Genomic DNA, 16,026 nt, shown 5'->3' with positions numbered 1-16,026 from the left:
TACTAAGGTTTCAGTTCCCCTCGACCTTCGTCTGCCTCTCCCATTTCACATCCTCCGTCGTCCCGTTCCTCTCTTCCCCCGCTCAATTTTCCATGAGGTAAAAGAACTGGCACAATGAAAACAATGGCCGGTGGAACCCACCACACATGCATCTATGTTGCCATCCCCAACCCTTGATCTCTTCTCCCCCCCCCCCCTCGATTGTCACCGACGCTATCGCCCCACAGTTCCCACGCGGCCTCCCTCGGTCTCCTCTCAAGGCACCCCGCAATGACACCGCCCTGCGGTCTCCGTCGGTGTTCATCTCAGCCTCCCCGGTCCTCGTCGCGGCCTCTCGTGACATCGATTCTGGGTCGCACATCAAGGGCTCTGTATCTCATGCACGCCATTTTCCCTAGGGGAGACATACTATTTTCTCCTCAACTTGGATCTTCTTTTGATTAATGGCGGTTTAGTTCTAGGGATTTCCTATCGATTGGGTTGATCTTGCTTTTTTAGGTGAAACAGTAGGTGATTTAATTGTAAAGATGCTGGATGTCTTGCTATGAGGGCGTGACATTACTAAGATTTTGATAAAACTATGCTGCTAAACTAAGCCTTGCAGTTTCTAAAAAGTCACAAACTCTTTCTTAAATAATATGATAAAAAAAATTGTAGTTGTCCCAAACAATCTGGTACCTTTTTCTAAATATTAAATAGAGGCTAGACACGCAACAATCTTGCTTGCTATACCTATATCACAGACTATGCAAAGCATATTGCTAGTGGACTGCAGCGAACAAGTCTGAAAAATGTATAGATGTGTACTAAAATAAAATACTACCTCCGTTTCAGTTTACAAGTCCTGCGTGTATACCTAGGTTGCCAATTGTATCACCATAATATAAATTATATAACACAAAAATTATACCTTTTGAAAGTAGAAACTCCGAAGATTATGTTGGTATATTTTTTGTAGTATATGATTTGTATTAGGTTGGTCAAATTGACGAGTTAGGGATACGCGCACGCCTTGTAAACTGAGAGAGAGGTAGTACATTGAGGGATGTCAGAACTGACTCTAGTTCCTGTTTGTGTAAGGCAAGCGTGATGTAATTGAAGATGTACTCGAGTGCATGATTGACGTCATGAAAGTTGGGCACTGCGTCCATTGGCGCGGGCATAACCTCTTCGTCGGTGATCGATAGTTGGTGAGGGACGAGATGCGAGCGAGGCCTGGTGAACGATGGTTGGTGAAATAGAAGGACGGCTGATTTATTAGGTAGTTTTGCCTTTGTGAAAAGCACGCATATAATTCTTCCATCTGTGCATGATTCCAATTCAAAACCTACCAAGGTACTCCCTCCGTCCGATACTTATCGGAGGAATGGATGTATCTAGACGCAATTTAGTTTTAGATACACCCATTTTCATCTATTTCTCCGACAAGTATTTCCGGACGGAGGGAGTATAATTTTAGAACATACATTTCTATTATTAATACTACGACAATGCTTGATTGGATTCCATCTTGCACGAGCCAAAAGAATCAGCATCGTATCATAGTTTAGGAAAAGCAATTAACGAAATAATTTCCTACTTAATGTGTTTGTAAACAAAAAGATTTTTTTTCTTTCCTTTTCATACTTCACGTGTCGGGTGTGTTCATAATATGTCAATGCTTGATTTTGATTCCATCCCGCACTAGCCAAAAGAATCAACCTTGGATCGTAGTATAAGAGAAAACAATAATGAAATGATTTCCTACTTCACATTCTAGTGACAAAAAAGGAAAGAAATAAAATTAAGCATTGCCGAACATGCCCGAAATGTGAAGTAGGAAAAGGAAATTCTACCGTTCCTTTTTGTTTACAAGCACGTGAAGTAGAAAATTATTTTGTTAATTGTTTTTCTTAAACTATAATCCGACGATGATTTTTTTGGTTCGTGCAGAATGAAACATGTACGTGCTAAAATTATACTTTGGAAAGTTTTGAATCAGAATCACGCAAGGATGGAAGAATTGTATGTATTGTTACCTAAAAAATTGGGCATCAATCAATACCCTTGGACTCTTCATCATATATTATGATTCTCCTATTTCACCACCTGTCGTTTACTGCTCCCTCGCTGGCATCTCGTCCCTCACCAACTATCGATCTTCCATAATGGTTGTGCACGTACCAATCGAGGTTTTGCCCACACCAATGGAGGCAGTGCCCAACTTTCATGGGTCAAACATGCAGTCGAGTACATCTTCAGTTATATCATGCTTGCTTCAAACAAAAAGGAATTAGAGTTAATTCTCACAACCCTCAATATACTTTATTTTATTTTACATCTATACATTTTTTGTACTTATTCACTACAATGCACTACCACTATGCTTTGTACGCCTCTAGATATAGATATAGACAGCAAAATTCTTGTGTGTCTAGCCTCTGTTTATCACTCTGTTCTACAGAGCTAACATATTATTTATAAAAGGTACCAGATTGTTTAGGACAATTCCAAAAGAATTTGTATCATATTATTTTAGAAAGAGTTGGTGCCTTTTTTAGAAACCGTAAGACTTGTTTGGCAGCACAATTTTATCAAAACCTTAGTAATGTCACACCCTCATAGCACATAGCAAGACATCCAACATCTTTACAATTGAAGTTGCTAAAAAGGCCTAATTGATTTGCTATAGAACACGATCATAGCTATTAAATTTGATGAGAGGATAATTTCATTTCCAGAAAACAACAATTGTGAGATAAATTTCGCATGAAGAATTTTGAAGATATGCATAGAAATAAGCATAACATTGTTCAAACAATGAATACAACAGCTCTGAATAACTATGCTGACAATTTATGCATTATGTTCAAACACTACAAAAAAGGAAATAGTATGAAATAGCTTGAACAGTCAAATGATCATAGACACCTGATGGAGTGAGACAATCTTTGCCGTTTCCATGTTGTACACCACAAAGAATGCTACATGTTGAGAGGTGCTTCGAGTTAACCGCAGAAAATACATAAGCGGTTGCAATTAGATGACGACGAGATGCCAACTAGATACTAAGAAAATACATTTACCCCTGTTAATTCCTAGTAAACTCTATCATGGTAATAGCTTGAATAGTGTCGTATGATCATAGACACCTGATGGAGTGAGAAAATGTTAGCCGTTTCCATGTTGTACACCACAAAGAATGCTACATGTTGAGAGGTGCTTCGAGTTAACTGTAGAAAATACATAAGCGGTTGCAATTAGATGACGACAAGATGCCAACCAGATACTGAAAAAATACATTTACCCCTGTTAATTACTAGTAAACTCTATCATGGTAATAGCTTGAATAGTGTCGTATGATCATAGACACCTGATGGAGTGAGAAAATGTTAGCCGTTTCCATGTTGTACACAAGCAATGCCACATGTTGAGAGGTGCTTCGAGTTACCTGTAGAAAATACACAAGAGATTGCAATTAGATGGCGACAATATGACAACAAGATGTTGGATGGCAATGCACGCACATTCTACTATTTGCACAAATTCTTTCCCTAGACAAAAGAGTGTCCATCAAGATCTGGTAGATTATAGTGTGTGGTGATCTCAGAATACCATATTGTTTTTAATGCTCTTATGCATTGAAAATGTTTGGGTTCCTGTGGCAGCGCATGGGCATATGCCTAGTAAAGAGTATAAAAATCAGTCCCGTGCTCGCCATGCTGGACATTTGATGTCCTTGCCGCGGACGACGCTAGGCCTAACCCATCTACCAATAGTGGGACGATATATAGACACGCCCAGTTGGACATTTGGTCGAGAGAATTCGATGCAATGAGCGTCGAATATGATTCACCCATTTGGCAGCCCTCACTCGTGTCTCCTCGAAGAATGTTTGGCTTCTTCAGATAGAATAAATAAAATAGAATCCTCTGAATAAATTAGGCCCTAGAGTGGTTATGGTCTGGATTTAAGGTGGTTTTGACTTTTCTTGAGCTGCCTCGCATGGTTGACTGGCACGATCTTGCTGACTGGATATTACACATGGACTAGCTCCTTTATTCATCTCTCCGTCGCGAGGAACCCTAGCTATATTCCTCTTTTCCTCTCTTCCTCTTTTCCCCGGTCGGCGATTCATTGCCGTCCTCGCCGTGTGCCGCTCTTTCTGCGCCTTGTGTAGCTCTTCGTGGACAAGCATGCCACGGTCGTCGTTCGCTATGTCTTCACGGAGCCATAGCTCCTGGGCGCAGACTTCGCCATCGTAGTCACTGGTGACATTCCGGGAGCGGCCGCTCGAGTATACGCTGGAGATTGTGTGGCACTGCAACATGAAGGTGCCACATTGGATTCATGGAGCCTCATGCACTACAACTGCTCAAAATCAAAGGTAAAAAATCGGTTTCTTTAGACTCAGCTCAAAATTTCTACATTTCAGTTGATTTGGCGCACTGTGGACTGATGCTTGTTGTTGTTCATCACACATGTGTGTGATACACTCCTTATAGTGAGTTCCTCACACATCTGCAAGGTGATCATGTGGTGTTGTGATCCGTTTGAAGACTCATGTGAGGAAGATGAAGATTGAATAGAGCATTTGCTGATGGACGCCAAGTCAAGTCTGGGTGCTGCAGATGTGTTTGCCCTTGATTTGCAAGGTAGACATGTTGAAGACATGGCTGCAATGAAGAAGCAATTTGAGAAGATGAAGATGAACTTTCAAGTTGTTGCCTTTTGTTGTTTTATGTGTTTGACTTACATGCATACAAGTGATGATGTTGATATTGTGTTTAGAGATGTGTGCTTGATTTCACTGAAAATGAATGTCCAGATATGTGTGCAAAATGACACTGAATTTTGATTTGTGTAATTGCATCTGAATTCCTATGAATTTGTGGTTACGCGGACATGTGGAAATTCACATAAAAATGCTACTTCAATTTTAGATATGTGGTTTCGGCAAATTTCATATATGTGTGCACATATGTGCAGAGATTTAGAGAGGCACATATATGTAGAGATTCAGATATTTAGAGTGCAATAGTTTCAAATGTGTGCACTAATTAGTTCAAGTGGTTGTCGTGCACTGGACAGACATGCGGACAATTCGCATGCTGCGTCGATATAACCCCACTCTCCACCTTCCCCACTCCCCATTCTCCACTCTCGACTCCCCACTCTCGACTTTCCACTCCCGAAAGCCTCATGGAGGCAATCGTCGATCACTGCCCGCCATGGAGAACAACGTAACTTGGCAGCACGCAATTGAGGAGTTGACTGGCGAAAATCCCGTATTTCGTGCGGAGTTGGGAGGGGATCTCCCGTTGGTTCCAAACCACGCGCGAGGTCTCATCGACGTGATGACATCGATGGAGAAGGCTCATGCCTTTCCTGAGGCCAAGGAGTTCCTCCGGCGGCGATTCTGCTATGGGCCATGCGTGACACTAGATCTCCTGATTCGGTTCAGCGCGCGAGGTTGTGGATGTATCGCTCCATCATCCTCCCACCATAGCCAGATCCACACCGTGTCGCGTCGAGGGTGGAACGCGTCGTGGACATGGTGATTGCCTTGCTGGCGCCAGTCAACCCCAACTTTCAGATCCGCATTGTGCCTGCGCCAGTCGTTGTTGTTGCTGACAACGAGCGGGACGAGGTGCACATCCCGGTTGTTGCGCTGGTTGTGGACGGTAACAAGGAGAATCCTATCGACGTGGCCGACATGGATCTTGATGTTGTTGTCGTTGTGAAGAAGAATGCTGAGGAAGAAGACGAGGCCGTGGTGGTGCAGAGTGTTGTGACAAAGAAAATGAGGGGTGCGAAGGAGGGGGTGCGCTGCTTTCCGCGCCTGATGCATGTGGGCCACTCTGAGTGAGGGTGGTCAGTAAATGAGCATGAAGATACGAAGATGTATAGAACTGAAGATATAAATATGGACGATTTTGGGGGACTGAGGATATGAAGAAGTGATGTTAGGTATGCTGTTAGTTCAGCATATAAGTTAGTATAAGTTTGGTCTGAAGATGTGTTGTTAGGTACGTTTGCCATGTTGCTATACAAATTCAGTTATGTTGCTACAAAATCAGTGATGCTGCAATATGATATGCCCATGTGCTATTTCTCAGTTGCTACATATGGAAACAATGCACTTTAGTACAATGCCAAAGATAAAGCACAACATTTCAAAAAAAAGAATGTTCCATGAAAAGCTGATCACTTCCCTCCACATAAATGACATCACAATCACCATTAGCTGTGCCACTCTTCATCTTCCGCACTGATGAATCATCACACAAACAAAGCGGCCCATCTTCCAATGATTTGATAGGAACTAGCCAATGTAGTTTGTAGCTACAATCCCCTCTGCAATGCTCTCTTTCCACACAATATGTATCTTATGGAGGTAAATACATTGGAAGTCTTAAAACTTGCATGTGGCGATCAGTTTGGTGCATAAACTTGTAAAATATGTGATTACAGTCATCAAACTTGTGTGGGCGTGCAAATACAGTCACATTTCACGTGCGCGGACGTATCCAGTGCCTGTGTGGCACTCCAGCATGGCCCGGGCCCGCTGTCAACCACTGGCCCATTCTTGCATGGTAGATTTATAGAAAGGCACTCAGATTTTTTTTATTCACGTATTGAGCTCCTCAAATTAAATGGGGAAAAGGAAGTACACGTATGGGCTTCGAACCCGCGGTCTGCGGTACAGCCACCAGACCAATGACGATTTATAGTTGGAAAGCAGGATTAATTTCATATATTCTATCCACACGGACCGATAAATTAAACAAGAAATCTTAAAAGGAGCTAACTGCAAGGATGATGTCAAAAAAAGTTAACCACAAGGCTACTACGGCATGGATGCGCAAAAAAAAAAAGGCTACTACGGCACAAGATGTTCTGAACGGATAAGCATAGTTATGTTTTTATTTCTTTTGTTCCATGTAATAAAACAACTTATATTCTAGTGTTTTTGACATTTAAAAAATGTTCCCGTGTTACAACAAAAAGGTACGTGATATTTTGTAAAAAAATTCAAACATTGTAAAAAATATGTTTTTGTAATTTAAAAAATATGTTGAATCTTAAGAATCTTCACTCATTTGAAAAAATGTTCCTGACATTTTTTCAAATGTATACAATGTAAAAAATGTTCGCATAGTATAAATATTTCCATAACATCCAAAAAACGTTTAGCACTTATTTGAATTTTTTTTAACTTGTACTTGAAAAAGGTTAATCAGATATTTAAAACATGTTAAACATTTATAAAAATATTTTGATGTATACCAAAAGTGGTTAATGTGTACGAAAAAAATAGACATCAAAACATATGCTTAAAAAATGTTAATTGTGTATTTGGAACATTTTAATTTTTTATAAAAAATGGTTCTGTTGTATACAAAAAAGGTACAATCTGTATGTAAAAGCAGACATCAAAACATATAATTGAAAAATATTAAATATGTATTTAAAAATGCTAAACATGTATAAGAATAATGTCTCGATATGGTACCATGCATGTACGTACTGGTGGACTGAGCCCATATGTATTTACGTAATTAAGTATGATGGCATCATATATATGTATATATACTTAGAGAAATATAAATAGTACTATAATTACATTCCTTAGTACGTTGGCGACGGCCACATGCATTGTAAAGCTGGCACGATCTTGTTTTATTTAGGGCATGGCACGATCAAAGAGTATAAGAATGGTCAAAACAGTGTCCTGGTTGCTCCCGTGCGCATGATCGATCGCGGCCGCGAGGTGCCAGGTTCGAATCCTAGTGCTGCGCATTCAAATTTTATTAATTTATAATTAATTTATTTTCCTCTTTATCCTGATAAATGGGGCCCGCAGGTCATAAGAAGACAGACAGGGACTGTCTGGGCCTACTGATACGGCTACATACACGAAATAGCACCGTATTTGCACCTCCGTGCAAGTTCGTGGACCAGAAACACGTATCTTGCAAGTTTATGCACTAAACTAACCGCTGCGCGCAAGTTTTAAGACTACCCGTGTATTTACCTCTATCTCATGCATATGACAAAATTGCTTCATAATTCATTTTGGCTTTCTCAACAGGAAACTCTACCACTAAACCATCTACATACTCAAGCATACCCTCCAGTACTACAAACCTTCGGAAGTAGTGCAACATGATAATGAGACCTTCCAAACCATCCGGTGGATCATCAGCACCATCTGCACACAAACATCACATTTAATCAGTATAATCTATTCTGCACAAAAAGGTGCATCTGGAGGCGTCGCTTTTGAAGAATTTGGACTCTGGGTGCTGCCTACGCAGTGGTTTGTGTTGCAGCTACATGGTTTTAATCACCGTAGCGGGATCTTTTTTCTTCTTCTTCCTTTCTGTTGTAAGGTTGTGTGCATCCGTAATGTCTATAGAACATTTCGTTGTTGCAGAGGTTGGGTGTAATTGGTATCTTCACGATATTAGTATATTCCCTTTGTCGAAAAATATTAAATCTGTCCGAAATCAAACTTTGTAAAGTTTGACTAACTATATAAGAAAAATTATCAACATTCATAATATGAAATAATATGTCTTTTTTAGATGCATCATGAACTTAATTTTTATACTATATAACTTTTGTACTGTGAATGTTGCTATTTTTTTAGATAAATATGGTCAAACTTATTTATGTAGTTTGACTTCAAACAAATTTTATACACGGAGTAAAAAGAAAGCGGAGGGAGTACGTTATTCTAGCTAAGAGCTGTAGTCTTCAGGGTGCATGCGAGCAATCGATCATTTAATCATCCGATGAAGGTTTTCCAAGTTTACAATGAAGTCCTCTGATAATTGAAAAAAGCTTTAGCTTCAGATGAAGAACACACGAACAAAATTTAAAACATGAACATAATATATTAGAGAAATGAGAACAAAATGCTTAACGGTGGCGACCGATAACTTTGATACAAGAAACAGCCACTGATAATACACAAACATTTTGAGATTCACAACCACAGCATGCAAGCCGCGCTACTAGCCCTTGGAGTTGAAGGCGCTCGCCTCCGTGAGCTTCCCATGGAGAACGGTGCTCTCCGACGCCGAGCTGTACTTGTCCTCCGTCGACGGCGCGACGACCAGGCCCGAGCCGACCTTCCAGTACTTCCCGTCCCCGGCGCAGCACTTGCCCCCTTTGTCGTGCGCCTCCGGCTCCTCGCCGTCCGAGCTCGACACCGACACCTCCCTCCAGTTGCTCCACATCCTGAGCATTATGTACAGCAGAGCCATGCACACGGTGGCCGAGACGATGGCGATGGCCGCCACGATGCCGGACACCGTGGCGCTCGCGAGGCGCCTCCCGTTGGCCCCGCACGTCGGCAGCGGCACGCCACAGAGCTCGCCGTTGCCAGCGTAGGACGCGGCCGGGAAGCTTGATAGCATGGCAGGTATCGCGCCCGAGAGGAGATTGTCCGACAGGTTGAGGCGGTTCAGGCTGGTGAGCTGCAGCAGTGAGGTTGGTATCTGCCCATGGAGCTGGTTGGAGGACAGGTTCAGCCGCTCCAGCTTCACGAGGTTGCCGAGGGACGTCGGAATCTGTCCGGACAGCCTGTTCCGGCTTAGGTCCAGCATCACCTGCAGCTCCGACAGCTGACCGAGCTCCATGGGGATCGGCCCCTCCAGCGAGTTCTCCGACAGGCGTAGCTCGTAGAGCTTGTTGCACCGCCGGAGTGTGGGCGGTATGATGCCGGTGAGACTGTTCTTCTGCAGGTTCAGAACGTTCAGAGACGTGAGCCTTCCGATCTCCTGCGGAATGCTGCCCGAGAGACGGTTGCCGCTGAGAGACAGCTTGAGAAGGCTCGAGCAGTTGCCGAGCTCCACTGGGATGACACCGGTTAATGCATTCGACGAGAGGTCGAGCTCGCCGAGGAACCGCAGGCCGCCGAGCCAGGAAGGCACGGCGCCTGTCAGACTGTTACGCTCAAGGTTCAGATGGGTGAGCTGCAAGCAGTTGGAGAGCTGCGCCGGGATATCGCCGGAGAGGTTGTTGGATGAGAGGTCAAGCATCTTGAGCTGCGTCAGGCTGCCCAACTCGGCCGGGATTGCACCGGTCAGACGGTTGCCAGCCAGCTGGAGGCGGACCATGTTCCTCGACCGTGTTACCGCTGTCGGGATGACACCGGAGAAGTTGTTGTCGGTCAGCACCAGCACGGAGAGGGAGCTCGAGCCAAGGAGAGGGACGACGCTGCCGCTGAACCTGTTGTGCGAGATGTTGATCACCGTCAGATTCTTCAGCTCGAACAGTGCTTCTGGCAGGGGGCCCTCGAGGGAGTTGTTGTACAGGGTGATGATGCTGAGCTCGGTGAGAAGCCTGAACGTGTCCGGCAGTGCGCCGGAGAGCCGGTTGTCCGCCAATGCCAATGCCTGCAGCCTCCTGCATTCCCCGAGGCTCGCTGGAATCGAGCCGGACAAATCATTCTGCCGGAGCTGAAGCACCGTTAGGCTCTTGAGGTTCCCAATCTTCTCAGGGATAGTCCCATGGAAATGGTTGCCGAAGAAGTCCACCTCCTCCAAGCTCGTGCAGTCGGTAATCTCATCAGGTATGGTCCCGGACATCTGATTCTCGTACAGGAACAAGGCCTTCAGCCTCTGCAGCCGGCCGATCTCCGGGGGGAGCACACCGGTGAGGCCATTGTGGTACAGGGACAGCATCTCCAGGTTGCTCAAGTTACCTATCTCAGGTGGCAGAACGCCGGTAAGGCTGTTGTTGTGCAGCACTAGGTCGACAAGGTTCGCCAACCGGTCGATCTCCGACGGAATCTTCCCAGTGAAGCTGTTGTTCGACGCGTCAATTGATCGCAGAGAAATGCAGTTGAGCAGCCCCTCGATGCCTCCTTCTAGGTTGTTCCCGGCAAGGAACAGGTTCTCCAAGCTTGAGTTCCCGGGGCAGAGGTCTCCAGGTATGGTGCCATCAAGAAGATTGTCAGACAGCACAAGGTACTTCAGGTTCTTCAGCTGTGATGTGGAGATGCTGATCACTCCAGAGATGTTGTTCTTGGACAGGTCAAGAACCTGCAGCTGGCTCAGCTGGTTCAGCTCTTCCGGGATGGCACCTGTCAGTCTGTTGCCGAGCAGGTTGAGGTATGTCAGGCTGGAAAGCTTCCCAATATCCGCCGGAATCGCACCGGAAAACTGATTGTTTGCAAGGTTGAGAGACTGGAGAACACTCAGGCTGCCAATGAACGAGGGAATGGTGCCACCCAGCCTATTATCAGACACTGACAGACTACGCAGATTTGCGCAACCAACAAGCTGCTCCGGGATGCTTCCAGTGAGAGTGTTGTTGTCCAAGACCAGCTGCTGCAAATTCTTCAGGTTGCCAATCTGGTGAGGAATGGTACCACTCAGCTGGCAATAGGCCAGCGCCATGGTCTCGAGCTCCGTGCAGTTGCCGAGCTGCAGCGGTATCTCACCGTGCAGCATGTTGTCGCCAAGCCTGAGAACTTTTAGGTTCCCAAGGAGGCCCAGCTCCGGAGGGATGGTGCCGACGAGGGAGTTGGAGTAGAGGAGCAGCGTCTTCAGGTTCTGCAGCATGCCGAGCTCTGCTGGGATCGGCCCGGTGAGGGAGTTGGAGGAGAAGTCAATGACTTCTACGGACATCAGGCCAGATATCGCCGGCGATATCGTGCCCGATAGGCCGTATCCCGACAAGTTGAGGCCTGTCACAATGCCCTCTCCCGGCAGGCATGAAACACCGTGCCAGGAGCAGACATCAGCCTCCGGCGACCAGCCGGAGAGGATGCCTTGAGGATCAATGAGATCGGACTTCACCTGCAGCAGAGTGGCAGGAGCCATGTCCGGTGTGGCTACACATTCCGGTGCAAGCACGATGCCGAAGAGCAGAGATAGAAGAAGCGCAAGCGGAATGGCCATTGCTACGATGATATGATGCAACTGTGTAAACTACAAAGGGGGAGCTGAACTTACAGGATAGCTGCTACCCCGGAGTTGGGAAGATGTGTATAAACCCCCATTGCTGTGGTGTGGTAGCTGGTAGGAGCCCAAGCTGCAAAAAGGGAAAAAAGGTGTTGTCAAACGCCTACCTGCTCTGTGTATCACAGTCAGGGAATGTGCTGGGCTCCTGCTAGTGAAAATGCAATACAAGCCAAAGGAGAAGGTAGAGCATGTAGAAATGCAGAATCCCGCTTACAGATATATGATTAGAATAATCAGAGTAGCTTTGAATAATGCAGAGCTAGTTATTAGGTATTTTAAAGGCTAACCTTGTTGCTTTGACTTGTTAGTTCAGCTTCTTCTGGGTGTTATCTAGTGACGAGAATGAAAAGGGCACTGGAGATTAGTAAACTGGTGCACTTTACAGAGGGTACGTGCTTAAACAGTTCAACCACCCTCCTTGATTTGGTAGCATAAGGACAACTAGATGATGCTTCCATGGTTGATTAAATAGTGTTCTTGCTCAGGTTTGGTGATAAATAAAACGAATAGAGCGTACTTACATTGTTTACCTATAGGAAGAATAAATAAATAAAATTTCTGATTATTTAAGCAAGCAGATAGCACAGAAATTCCTTCTTGGCAGGCTATCAACTATTGGAGATACTGTTGGCCATCTAACCGAAAACAAAGGAATTCAGCAGGTTCAGTGTGTGGCTGCGCCTACTACGTACTACGAACCACGACGGCATACTTCTAGTTTCACATAACTGAAGACAGTACACATAATTGTACTATGATGATGAAACAATCTCTGACATGCATGAGGAGGAAAAAGACCAATCAGTAACCAAGTGAGCCAGACCCACTAGTGGCGTTTCAATTATAAGGTAGTGGGAAAGTGACTTTTGCATTGGAGTGACAGTGACAGAATTGAATCTCAAGAGACCACGGGAAGCAAGAAAGGTGAGAGAGAGAAAAAAAACTTACAGTAACCACCACAACAGTTGTGTCCATCCCCATGCTATGACAGGCAGCAATGCAGCAGCGGCAGCAGCATGCATGGGTCGCACCAGCTCACACTCTACTTTGTTTGCTTCGGTTCAACTGCACGTCGCAGGGATTCCATGGGGAGAGCAAGTCCAATCAGATAGAGACATACAGTTGTCATGTTATCCGAAAGCGGCATCGCAGTCCTAATGATTCACAACCACGCCCAACCTTTTTGGTTTAGACTCTGAATCCTGGAGCACAACAAATGGGCATTTGCATCTCATTTCAGACTTCAGGCCGCTTGAAACACAAGAATTTTTCTGGATCCTGCAAGAATTCAACTGTGATCAGCGCACCTCTGAAACCCCTACATTGCAAACATGCTGCTCCTTCTGGTGAGCCAGCTGCCTTCAGCAATTTTCCAGTCATTTTGATTGATCATTCAGCTACTGAACCACAACTGTAAAGACTTTTGTATGCATGAACAGAGGTTCAGAGAAGAGTTGAGAGGGGTCAGTAGATGACTTGATGTCCCCAACTACTCATCAGTCGGTAGCATGAAGTCAATGATGTGCTGTTGGTGTAATGGTTGCATCATTGGTCCAAGATTGACTTTGTTCTGCATTCAAACAATTTGGTACTGGCGCCTTATTGAGCTGGCTTTGACTTGTGCCTCCATAACATTTTCCCTTTTGCTTGCACGTTTCTCACTTGCTCACACCCACAGGAGTTGGGATTCGGGTTATCGGACAGGACATGAATCAGGTGACAAAGTTGGGTGTATGATGGAATGTACTTGTTCTTGCTGATCCTAAAGCGAACTGTTTAATTAAGCATCATGGAGAGCTATATATCATAGAACAAGCCGTCTTAAGCAAACATTCTTGGACAAATGGATAAATCCATTTTGCATGCTCTTGGATCATGCATGTGGAACAATCATTTGCTACTTGGAAACAAGGGTGTAGAGAAACCCTACCCTTGTACTATAACATCCATAGTATTAGTGGCATGAGTATATTATTATATTCAGATCATTTGACAAAAAACATCTTCATTGTAATTAAATAATGTTGCTATTCTGAAGGGAACATCGTGCAATGAGTGGGATTAACAAGGGTCATCCTTTATCATAGAAAACAAGGAGGGGATTTGAAGAATTTAGAATAATATAAAAACAGGCCAATGTAGCATCACATCATGCGGCATGCCATAAGATTCTTCTAATTATTAACTAGAATCATTGTTATTTCGCCAAGAAATTCATTACTATGGCATCATCATGCAACAAAACACAACACACACAACACAACAATTTGGCTATATGACGAAATATGATGGTGTATTAATGTGCCATACATTATTCCTTATGTGTGCAGTTGGTGGTGGTTTATTTCTTGGTAATTACTGAATTTCAAAGTTTTTTAGGATTCCTCTTGAATCCCAGTCCAGGCACTTCCTTTCACTTATGTATGGTGCATAACTTTATTAGTTGTGAACCAAACAAAATCCCAAACAATCCATACAAAATGCATTGCAATGATTAATAGATTGAATGGACAACGACTAACCTAGCTGCAATGGCACGCAAGATGTAAATTTGCATGGCTAACCATGTGCTTGAGCAAATCAGCCACACCTTCCCCCCATGCAGTACGTCGACAGCAGCACTTATCATCGCAGACGAGGCGCCCAATCAGCTGGGACTGGACGCCCTTTTCAGTTAGGAGATCCGAAAGCACATCTCCTTTCAGATAATCTGTCGGCAAAAGCGCTTTTGCTCGCATGATCGGTCGTTGACTCCATGCTATTACGAGAAGATTATCACCCTTCACCTTCATGGTGCAGAGGCACAGCTGCTTGACGAAATGACGAGACCACAATGTGCAGTGGAATCCCTATAACCATTACCAACCCATGTCATGTCAGGGGCTGCGAGTGTCGAGGAAGTAACAAAGTTCACTAAGGCTGATGGCTAGGTTGGTACTCGATCCAACTGCAATTTTTTGCAAACTGATAACAGAGGCAGAAGACTCTGAAGAAGCTGGATAAGTTGATCCGTCTGCAGCTTTGCACGTCTGAAATGTACAACTTCACCATGCGTTGGTTCGTCAGTCAGCATCCGTGTGTTTCCTGAGCAGGAGCAGCTGCCAATCTCCCTCTTTCATCCATCCATCGCAGGTGACAGCAACTCGTTGACCCTGAACTCAGCATCTAGCCATGCACGAAACTCGTCTGTGCGGCCTCGAACCCCGTAACGGTGATCGAAGGTAGCCTCAGCGGTGCCTGTGCTTCAGCGCCATAAGGTCGAACACAGCGCGGGCGGCAGGCGCGGTGCTCTTGGTCCCATGAGGTAGCTTCAACCAAAGAAACCACGTCAGCTTCTCCATGGAGATAAGGCCACCGGATTTGAGCGGCAAGAAACCGTCGAGGGGATCCCGCCGAGACGCAGCCCTCCGGGATCGGTGGCCGTCGCCCGTCGGACAACCGCCGTCCCGCTATACAGTTGGCGCATCACGCGGGGATTGGGAGAGTGAAAGGCCATATGATTCTGTCGCTGGGCCAACTGTGCTCTAGGCTTTTTCAAGCTCGGTTGCTGGTTCGGCCCGTTAGACTTGGGCCTTTGAGAGGCCGGGCTAAAGCCTTAATTATGAAATGCTCTAAAGACAAAAAGGAAAAAGTGTTCTAATAAAATAATCTGAAATCGTTGGACTGGGACTTGACTAACACACGTTGTTCTTAAAAAAATGACTAACACGCGTTTACAAAGGAAGTCACTATTCCCTAAAAAACAAAGGAAATCACTATTGTTCTAAAAAAGGAAAAACACATTTCTTTTTTCAAAAAATAAAAATAATAAAAGAAAAGGGAAATCACTATTTACCCATATAAAAGAAAATCACTATTTATGTACCCTTCAACTTATGCTTCACACACAGTGCAATATGTGCTCTCTGACAACATGTACTCCTCCATGTAGTGTAACATGTACTCACTGGTGAACGGGTTCTTTCTGCGTAGTGCAAGATGTACTCGCCGACTAAACATATGCTTCATGCGTGATGCAACATGTGGTTAGTGCAACCTATGCTCTCTCGATGCAATCTGTAGTTCA

The 16,026-nt window shown here is 44.6% G+C and overlaps 1 protein-coding gene across 1 annotated transcript; it reads right to left on the bottom strand.

Annotated features, from left to right (window-relative positions):
• Window positions 1-8,859: 8,859 nt before the first annotated feature.
• Window positions 8,860-15,418, bottom strand: LOC123180662 (LRR receptor-like serine/threonine-protein kinase GSO1). Its single transcript, XM_044592746.1, has 3 exons — window positions 14,483-15,418; window positions 12,909-13,722; window positions 8,860-12,030 (listed from the first exon to the last, which is right to left on the bottom strand). Exon 3 carries the CDS (start codon window positions 11,895-11,897, stop codon window positions 9,003-9,005), a length of 2,895 nt encoding a protein of 964 aa, XP_044448681.1. The 5' UTR covers window positions 11,898-12,030; window positions 12,909-13,722; window positions 14,483-15,418; the 3' UTR covers window positions 8,860-9,002.
• Between the last annotated feature and the right edge of the window lie 608 nt (window positions 15,419-16,026).

This window comes from Triticum aestivum, chromosome 1D (assembly GCF_018294505.1).
Source record: "Triticum aestivum cultivar Chinese Spring chromosome 1D, IWGSC CS RefSeq v2.1, whole genome shotgun sequence".
NCBI classification, from domain to species: domain Eukaryota; kingdom Viridiplantae; phylum Streptophyta; class Magnoliopsida; order Poales; family Poaceae; genus Triticum; species Triticum aestivum.
The sequence above is the reverse complement of the archived record's forward strand: the minus strand, read 5'-3'. Positions and strand labels throughout refer to the sequence as shown.

Coding starts and splice junctions, on each gene's coding strand:
- LOC123180662 (XM_044592746.1), bottom strand. CDS start 11,897: ATGGCCATTCCGCTTGCGCTTCTTCTATCTCTGCTCTTCGGCATCGTG.